Here is a 9,718-nt window from a genome sequence, read left to right on the forward strand (position 1 = left end):
TTCTCCCAGCCGGGCAGCCCCTGTGGCAGAAGGGCCGTCATTGCCCACACACTAATAAGCAAAGCTGGATTCAAGAACACCCAGTCGATGGCCTCCTTTACAAGAGAAGCCTTACGGAGCCTTCCTGGTTCCCTCTTCCCCTCCGCCAGACACCAGTCAGGGAGACTCAGTTAGAAGTGCCTCCATCAACACACAGGAGAGCTTCAGGGATAGAAACTACTTTCCTGGGGACCTTTGGTCTCTGGGGTGTGTGCACAGGTGTGGAATGTGCCCCATATTCAACCACCTGCCCCAAGGATGTGTGAGGCCAAGGGGTGGCCAACCACAGTGACCTCACATATGAGGCATTTCCCAGGAGCAGGGCCTGCCACCTGCTTCAGAGGAGGAAAGCGAGGCTCCATGAGGGGGTGACTTGTCTAAGGCTGGGCAGTGATGAAGCCGTGGTAGAGACCTCAGTCCAGAGGCCATGGTCCTAAGCATGGCACCCAGCCGGCCCGTCCTGCCCAGGCAGGAGCCTCAGGAGGGTGATAGTTATGGGGAAACAGAATGCAACAGGGTAAGGATGCCAGAAATGACCAGGAGCCAGGGAAGGGAAGGGAAGGGAAGGGAAGGGAAGGGAAGGGAAGGGAAGGGAAGGGAAGGGAAGGGAAGGGAAGAAAGGAGAGGAGAGGAGGGGAGGAAAGGGGAGGGGAGGGGAGGGGAGGGAAGAGGAGAAGAGAGGAGAGGAGAGGAGAGGAGAGGAGAGGAGAGGAGAGGAGAGGAGAGGAGAGGAGAGGAGAGGAGAGGAGAGGAGAGGAGAGGAGAGAAAAGAAAAATAAACACTGACTCGGAAACGTAAGGCTGCAGAGCAAAGATGGTGAACAATCACCATAAGAGGAAATGAGGCGATGCTGTTTATAAGTAAATTGGGGAGCATTTGTATTGGAAAGCACCCAGGGCCGAGTTCAGGCCTTGTGCTAATATTTATTGTATTGTAATGGCACTTTCACAAGGCACTCTGGGTTCAGCCTGGGTAGGCCTTTGGATAAGAGCCGCCCAGAGGAGAGCGCGGGATTGGACAGGATTCTGGCAACCCTGAGGGAGAGATTACCTCTGGTTTAGAGGGTTCTCCGTATCTGCTGATCCCTCTCTGAAGGCCAGCGAGGCTCGGTCCTTAGAGACAGTTCTTTGGCCGGTAACCCTTGGCCACTGGCCTGAATCTGCTGTTGCCTAAAACTCTGTGTCTTGATTACATCCATGACAGAAGTCTTAAAAAATCCCTTGTGCCCACATTTGATTGTCCCGTTACCTAAGGCTACCCATCAAACCTTCCCAGGATGCAGAGCAGGGGTGGGGAACCTCTTTCCTGCCAAGGGCCATTGGATATTTATAGCATCATTCGCGGGCCATACAAACTGATCAACTTAAAAAGTAGCCCGCTATATTTGGTCAAACACTTAATGAACTCATCCCTAAGGCCTTGGCAGGCCCAGACCAAATGACATTCCCCACCCTGATGCAGAGGCTTAAAACAATAACCTCTGTTGGCAATGAGGGCAAGGTTCAGTGGGGAGAGCTAATCGCTGTCCCCGAGGCATCAGCGGGGGCAGCTCGCAGGCTGGGGCTGGACTTCTCTGACTCACACGTGTGGCCTTGGTGCTGGGAAGACACGAGCAGCTGGGGCTGGGCCAGCCGTTGCTGCTGTGTGTCTCCTCCCCTGGGTCGCCCCAGCCTGGAGGCCTCAGGACCTCTCCTGCATGCCCTGGGCCAGGGGGTGTGCAGTGGCAGAGGGAGCCCATGGAAGCTGTGTTGCCTTTTCTGACCTTCCTTGGGTATCTAAGAGATCCCTTCCATTGGACAGAAGCAAGCCATTAAGGTGGGACCACATTCACAGGAAGGGACTTAGACACCCTACTGGTTGGAGGAGGGCCCGAGAATTTGCAACATCATTTTCACACACTGAGGGACCCCAACCCTGCAGGGGTCTTAGTGGCTGAGGTGGATCTAAAGTGCACCTCAGCTTTCTCAAAACAGGTGTTTTTACAGATTACAAAGGCCCAAAGTACAGGATTTTCAAACTCTTCCAGTTACACCCTCTTCATTAAGAGGCTGGTCACCGGAACAGGAACAGGACAAACCTTCAGTGGCACAGGGAAAACGTCATGTTTGTTCTGCCTGTGACAGGTTTGTGCCACACGTCCTCCACCCGGGGGAACAGTCTGTAAACTGAGCTGTATGGCAAATGTTGGAGTCTCATGAGCATGCTCTGATTTTTATTAGAGAGAGAGAGGAATGGAGAGAGAGAGGAAAAAAAACATCAAAGTGAGAATGGAACATAGATTGGCTACCTCCTGCACCTCCCCCAACTGAGGATCAAGCTTGAAACCCGGGCATGTGCTCTGACCGGCAATCAAACTGGCAACCTTTTGGTGCATGGGGTGATGCCCAGCCCACTGAGCCACACTGGCCAGGGCACAAACTCTGATGTTAGCTAGCAGGGAGTATGAGTAAGAACCAACTGATATGCCAATGATAAATGTTCTTCTCTAAGCTTTTTCACAGAGTCCCAGAGGACTTCTACTTGACCACACTATCTCCTTCATAGGCAAAGTAGCCTAAGAATGACCACATCGGGCTTTCTTAAAAATAGTCCAGAATTTAAGCAGGCCAGGAATTCTAATTGGATTTCGCCGTACCCCAATCAAATTGGTGATACCATTTTTGCTGGGTTTATTTATAAGATCATTTTGAAACACGCTATGACAGTGGTTCTCCAACTGTGGTCTGCTGACCACATCAGCATCCCCTGGGAACAGGCAAATTCCTATGCCCCATCCCAGACCTACCGAATCAGACTCCCTGGGAGGGGGCCCCAGCGGGCTGTGTGAACAAGCCCTCTGGGGGAGGCTGGACAGACTCCAGTCTGAGAGTCACTATCTTAGAGACGGTCGGGTTGGAGCGAGATCAGAGCAGGCCCACCAAGCCAGGCACTGGCTGTAGCTGAGTCTGGGGTCGTGCCAGACAGTGAAACTCACACAGCTCAGAAGGAATCCTGGGCCTCCTAGCCCAGTGCAGACCCTCGTTAGCCTGTCTTCGTCACCTTGGGAAAGTGTTAACTCCTCTGAGCCTCGGCTTTCTCATCCATCAGGGGGCTGGGGCCGGGAGGCACAGGAGGTTTTAGCTAATTATGTTGAACTCTCGTGAAGTCCACTAACTGTGTTGTCTCATTTCATCATGCAACAACCCTGTGGTGTTGTTAGTAGTAGTATCCTCATTTGACAGGTGAAGAAACTAAGGCACAGAGAGGCTGGGTAACTTGCCCAAGGTCACACCTCTCAACCATCTCCTGCACTTTAAGGATTGTAAACCACAGTACCAAAGATTATAGAAGTAAAAATTTGTTCAGAGAAAGGTAGGGCCGGGACTGTAGACCCCAGCAGGCTAGGCATTCTGACTCTTGGAGGCCAGCCTGCCCCTGGTGGCTGGGGGACCGGCAGGTGACAGTCAGGACAGTCGGCCCCATCATTCTTGGAGACGACAGGGAAAGAGGCACAGAAAACAGCTCAGAAGCAAGAAGGAGTAAATTGATTCCTGTCGCATGCTGACAGGGCTCATTACCCAGACATCTTACTTTCATAAAATGGCAGTGGCACTGTTTACTGAGAAGGGCTGGCTACTGTCAGCAACGTGGCCAGGAGCCAGGGATGCTGGGAAACAGTGAGGGAAGAGGCCACCTCAGCAAGGCCCTTGACAAAGGCCTTTCAGACAGCGGAGGAGCTGAGACCAAGCTCGTGAGCACGAATCCCTCCTCCTCCACGCTGCCGCCAGAATTCTTTCTCTACAGAGCAAACCAGCACGGCAGTCCTTGCCTCAAGAACCAGAAATGGCTCCCCATTACCTCCAGAGTGAATCCCAACCCATACCTGGGTTCAGAGCCACCCATGGTCACCCCAAAACTGCTCTTCTGACCGTGTATCACGCATTTCCTTCTCTGGGTCCCGGGTGCCTGCGGATGCCCCGAGGCCAGCCAGGTGCATCTGTGTCCCTCTCCCTCCCCACTGATGCATCAGGGTGATACCCAAACCGGTGTCTTGGGCCAACAGTAAGTCCCTCTGTGGGAGGAAAGGACTGGAAACTTCACTCCATGAAATTTAGAGAGCCAGACAGACAGACAGACAACTCGCTTGGTACTCAGCAGCCCTTGCCAAATAGTTGACACTTCCCGGCTACGCTGGAAAGATGGTGAGAATAAATGAATGCTGACTCATCACTCACTTTTGGTTCAGACGTCTGATGAATTACTGGCGAGCTGGGAGCTGGGACTGGGTCGCGTGCAGCGGCACGGGGCTCCCACACCACTCATTCTTGTGGGCAGAACTGAAACCGCAAACCCAGCATGTTCTCAGCACCATCGGCAGGCGTTGGAGCAGTTAGCATTCCTTCTCTGGGTGTTCATCCAACAGCCCCGGTGCTCAGGGGCGGCACGTGAACACTCTTTGTCATTTGGTTCTCTTCCCCCACCTTCCACCGTGTTAATTTTTATTTCCTTCAGACACAGGAGGATAGTAGGTATGTGATTCAAGTATTTAAATTAAGGGTACTAAGTGTGTAGGCTCTTCACATATGCCTACCCATCTCTGTGTGGCAATACAATAGCCACTTCCATGGGAACTGGTGCTTAGTAACATAGGGTTATCCTCTAACGCCAGGTCAGCAAGTGTTTCCTGGAGAAGGCCAAGTGGCAAATATGTCAGGGGTGGTGGGCCAAGATCCAAATCGATGATGTCATATAGGTATTTTATGTAACAAGAGAGAAAACAAATCTCCACCATATTTTAAATAGTTGTAATTCAAAATACAGTTGATCCTTCAACAACACAGGTTTCAACTGTTTGGGTCCCTTGCAGTTTAAACCCATGTTACTCAAGGGTCGACTGTACTAGTATTTTCAATCCACGGTTGGGAATCCAAATACGCAGAGGACCATTTTAAGTTATATGCCGATGTTCTACTGTATGGAGTGTTGGTGCTCTCAACCCCCATGTTTGAGGGTCAACTGTATAACATTATAATTAAGCACACGTTTTTGTAATACAGGTTGTACTAGTCAGTTCAGAGTGTCATTACAGGGAACTGGGAATAGCACAGAGTAGGTGGCTTAAACAACAGACATGTATTTTCTCACCATTCTGGAGGCTGGAAGTCCCAAGATCAAGGTGCTGGCAGGGTTGGTTTCTGGTGAGACCTCTTCCTTTCCTCTGTGATATCAGGAAGAGAGAGAGAAGTTGCTTATCTCTGGTCTCTCCTCTTACAAGGACGCCAGTCCTGATTAGGGTCCCACCTTTACAATCTAATTCAACCTTAGGTACCTCCTTAAAGGTCCTGTGTCCAAATACAGTCACCCTGGGGTTAGGGCTTCAACTTGTGAATTCAATATAGAAATGTGGTGGAGACACAATTTAGTGTATAACACAGGTCTGCTAGTGAGAAAAATTGAATTATTTTTTTGAGAAAACATTTCACTGAATTGGAGTTCAAACATAAAACCTATTCTTCTCTGGTGGGTCCTACCAGAGCAGGCCACGGTCAGGTTTGGCCACAGCCACAGTTTGTCAACACCTGATCAACATGTAGTGGAACAAACCTTAACTTGAGACAAGTGTTCAAATCCCAGCTCTTGCCCTAACTGGTTTGGCTCAGTGGATAGAGCGTTGGCCTGTGGACTCAAGGGTCCCAGGTTCGATTCCGGTGAAGGGCATGGACCTTGGTTGCGGGCACATACCCAGTGGGGAGTGTGCAGGAGGCAGCTGATCGATGTATCTCTCTCATCGATGTTTCTGGCTCTCTATCCCTCTCCCTTCCTCTCTGTAAAAAATCAATAAAATATATTTTTTTAAAAATCACAGCTGTCTCCTATCAGCTGTACGTTACTGAGCAGTCACTGAATCTCTCTGAACCTCATTTTTCCATTTCTTGGGGGGAAATAATGAATTCCCTAAAAAGGAAGAGAGCTCTAGGAGAGGCAACAATTCTCTGGGGTTTCTGTACGAGGTATTAGTAATAATGTGGGTCCTGAGCACCGTGCTGGACCCAGACCTGCCCTAAGGAAATGCTAGCCGCCACCACCACCACCACCATCATCATCATCAGAGTTTTGAGAAGCAGGAGATGACTCCAAAATGACTCAAAGGGTTTTATGGATTGAGTATGTACTCTGGGTAGGATGTGATGAGGCTGGCAATTTACCTCTGTGGTTTTCCTCCCCATTTAATGAGAACATCAGACAAATCCCTACTGTGCAGCACTCCTCCAAACTGTCAACGTCATCAAAAACAAGGAAAGTATGAGAAACTGGCACAGCCAAGAGGGGCCTAAGGAGCCGGGACGACTACATACAATGTGGTATCCCAGAGGGGGTCCTGGGGCAGGAAAAGGACATTAGGCAAAAGCTAAGAATACCACAGACCAGGTAGCTTAAACAATGGAAATTTGAAGTTTGGACTTCAGTTAATAATCACATCTATGTTATTAATTAATCATGATAAATATACCAAATTAATGTAAGCTATTAATATGTGTCACAACTTTTCTTTAAATCTAAAATCATCCTAAAATTTAAAGCATATTGCAAAATAATCATACATGGGCAAAAATCCATTCCACGTACGAGGTGGGCCAGAGGGTCTTCATGTAACAGGATGAAAGGCTGGCTGAGATGCTTTCAAATTCCATAGTAACTGACTTTTGGGAAACTACCACTTGAATTTTAATGTAGAATCAAAGAAAACTATACACAGTTTTCTGGGAAGGCGATTAAAATACCCTCCCTTTTCCAGCTTCCTATCAGTGTGCGGCCAGACTTTCTTCATGTAGTTCAAAGAAAACAACATCATGCAAAACATGAGAAGGGGAAGCGGAGTTCAGAACCCAGAGGCCAGTCATTAAAGGGATTTGCAAAACTGTAGAGCAGGCCACTCTTCTCACTGAACTTTTCTGTTTTGAAAAATAGAATGATTTTTAATTACAAATATTTATGTTAACATACTGGTTTATTGTCTAATGAATTAATATATAATTATTTAATTTTTTCTCAGTTTTAATTTCTCTGATGGTAAATATCAATAGCTATCACTCTATGAACAAAAAGTTTTTATACTCTTTTTAAGAGTATAAAGCGTCCTGAGAACAGAAAGGTTGAGAGTCACTGTGCTAAACAAGTATTCTATTTGGTCCTCACACCAACCTCCTAAGTGGGCACTATTAACCCACTTTGCAGATGAGAAAACTGAGGAACGACAGTAACTTGCCTGAGGTCACCTAGGAAGGAAAGAGACTGGAGTTGAAGCTGGACCCTGTGTCACTTTGCTCTCCTGACTACCTTGTATCTTCGGGGTTCCCCCAACCCTCCAGGTCTGTGAGTTCTGCAAGGGCGTGGCACCTGCCGACAGTCCCGTGGTCTACTCAGACAGGGCCGGCTACGGCAAGCAGTGGCATCCCGCCTGCTTCGTGTGCACCAAGTGCTCCGAGCCGCTGGTGGACCTCATCTACTTCTGGAAGGACGGTGCGCCCTGGTGCGGCCGCCACTACTGCGAGAGCGTGCGGCCCCGCTGCTCCGGCTGTGACGAGGTGAGAGCCAGTGCGGCTGCGCGGCTGGGGCACCCCTGCGATGGCGGGGAAGACCCAGAGGCCAAGGAGCATGTGGCTTCACTGATGATGTGACCCACAGAGAGGAAAACTGAGGCTCAGGTTGCACTCCATGCTCTCTGCCCATTTCGCATCTGGAAAATGGGGCCAGTATTACTTTGCACCTCTAGGGTTGCTGGGATGGGTCAGACGCGGAGTGCCTGTCCAGCCTTAGCCTTGGCACTTAGTAGGTGCTCAGAAGGACATAACGGGTGTAACGGGAGGCAGGTATCTGGCTCTGCATCTATTACTTCTGTGGTTACCCAGCTCCTGTGCCTTAGTTTTCTCACTTATAAAGGGGGCAGGATAACAGTGCCCATGCCATGTTGATATGAAGGTACATGAGATACTGAATGAAAATGCTTGGCATGGGCCTGGCCAGTAACTAAAACTGGGAGCTGCTGTTAGTCTTAGGATAGAGGAGAATAATGTGATATAATAATACAACATTAATATAATATAACACAGGAGCTAGAGATGCTATGAGAGGGGTTTAACACTCCAATAGAGGTTAAGGCTAGAGGAACTCTAAGGTATATCAATAATGACAACAATGACTACTGCCTGCACGCCGATGGTGACAGGAAACACTACATTTATCGTTAGGCTGTCCGCACCGGGATATTTAATATTGTCTTAGAACGTAACTGGGGGTTGCAGTTGACCCTAAGAGTGTCCCAGAGACTAGATAAGAAAAACCTGTGGAAGGTGGAGGACTTTTCTTTCCATCCGAGAACCTACGGAGCCACCGTGACTTTCACCAAACACTGTACTCAGTGCCTCAGACTGGTGTCTGATTTCTCCATGGAGGCAGGTCAAGGTCAAAACAAGGTCAAGGATAGGCTGACCCACCATCCTCCAACCTGCCCTCAGCACACTGTCTCTAGCAGGTTCCTTTCTTCTGTTCTCCTTCCAGATAATATTCTCGGAGGACTACCAGCGCGTGGAGGACCTGGCCTGGCACCGGAAGCACTTCATCTGCGAGGGCTGCGAGCAGCTGCTGAGCGGCCGGGCGTACATTGTCACCAAGGGTCAGCTTCTGTGCCCGACGTGCAGCAAGTCCCGGCGCTCCTGAAGGGCTGCCCGTCCACGGCCGGGACCCACAGGCGCCCACGGAGAAGGAAAGCCAGGTGTGGGGAGGCCCTCCCAAGGGTCTGATGTGACAGCCAGCCGGCAACAAAACCCGCGGTATTGTTTTCCGTGAGAATATATACGCACATATATTCTAGGTTGGGTGGTGGTGGATCCTTGAGGGTCAATAGTTTCAAAGCCAGAAATGACCTGAGAAGTCTTAGGATGGCGTTACTTTGTCTTTGTGGCTGTTGTGTCCCAGCTACCAACTAGAGACTCAGCTGGCATCCTGCAAGGGACCTCCGGGAGGAGTTTCCCAGAATGCAGTTCTGAATGATGGAACCGCGTAGCTGTAGAGTGCGCGTGCTTTTTCATGAGCCTGGGAGCTCCTCCGGGAGCAGGCTGGGATCCCAATGATCATTTGTTGCCTCCTTTCCAATGGAATTTGAATTTTAAATAAAAACTTTTTTGGCATGATAAACATAGCAATAAACATTGTATGCAATCCACACACGCCCTTACCTAATTATTGACACGGAGGCCGTGGTTTTGTGGCACCCGTTTAGCCCGTTCCCTGGATGCTGGTGCTGGCACAGGCACTGAAAGTGCAGGTGCGCCTCTTCGCACACGTGTCTCATCTAGCTCTTTGGAGAATGCAGGTCCTTGGGGCAGAATCCCCAGCCCCCGTTTCGGGTTTCCCCAGATCCTGTATGGAAACGTGTGTTATGTTTCATGGTGTCGCAACAAGCAGCCTCCTGGGGATGATGAGCTGCTTGAGAGACGGGACCCAACTCCCTGCCTCAGAGCCCAGCAGGTAATGGGGGGCCCCTCTGGGTGTATGACCAGGTAGAGTGTTGGGGAGCCACCAAACACGGCCATGGGACACGGTGACTTGTGTGGACAGACCTTGCCAACTGAACATTGAATGACCAGATACGCTAGTTGTTGGAATGAGATTTTCTCTTTTTATGGCCTCTCTGAGCAT

The 9,718-nt window shown here is 49.7% G+C and overlaps 1 protein-coding gene across 2 annotated transcripts in view; it reads left to right on the top strand.

The window, feature by feature from the left end:
- The window catches only part of LMCD1 (LIM and cysteine rich domains 1), a 62,410-nt gene extending 53,168 nt beyond the window's left edge, over nt 1-9,242 (top strand). For both annotated transcript variants that reach the window (XM_080674343.1, XM_080674344.1), the window contains 2 exons: nt 7,390-7,605; nt 8,579-9,242. In XM_080674343.1, coding sequence (XP_080530469.1) covers nt 7,390-7,605; nt 8,579-8,737 — 375 coding nt within the window. In that variant the 3' untranslated portion in view covers nt 8,738-9,242. The remainder of the gene's footprint in view (nt 1-7,389; nt 7,606-8,578) is intronic.
- Nucleotides 9,243-9,718: the final 476 nt, after the last annotated feature.

The sequence above is a fragment of the Plecotus auritus genome, assembly GCF_963455305.1.
Source record: "Plecotus auritus genome assembly, chromosome: 6".
Taxonomy (NCBI): Eukaryota; Metazoa; Chordata; class Mammalia; order Chiroptera; family Vespertilionidae; genus Plecotus; species Plecotus auritus.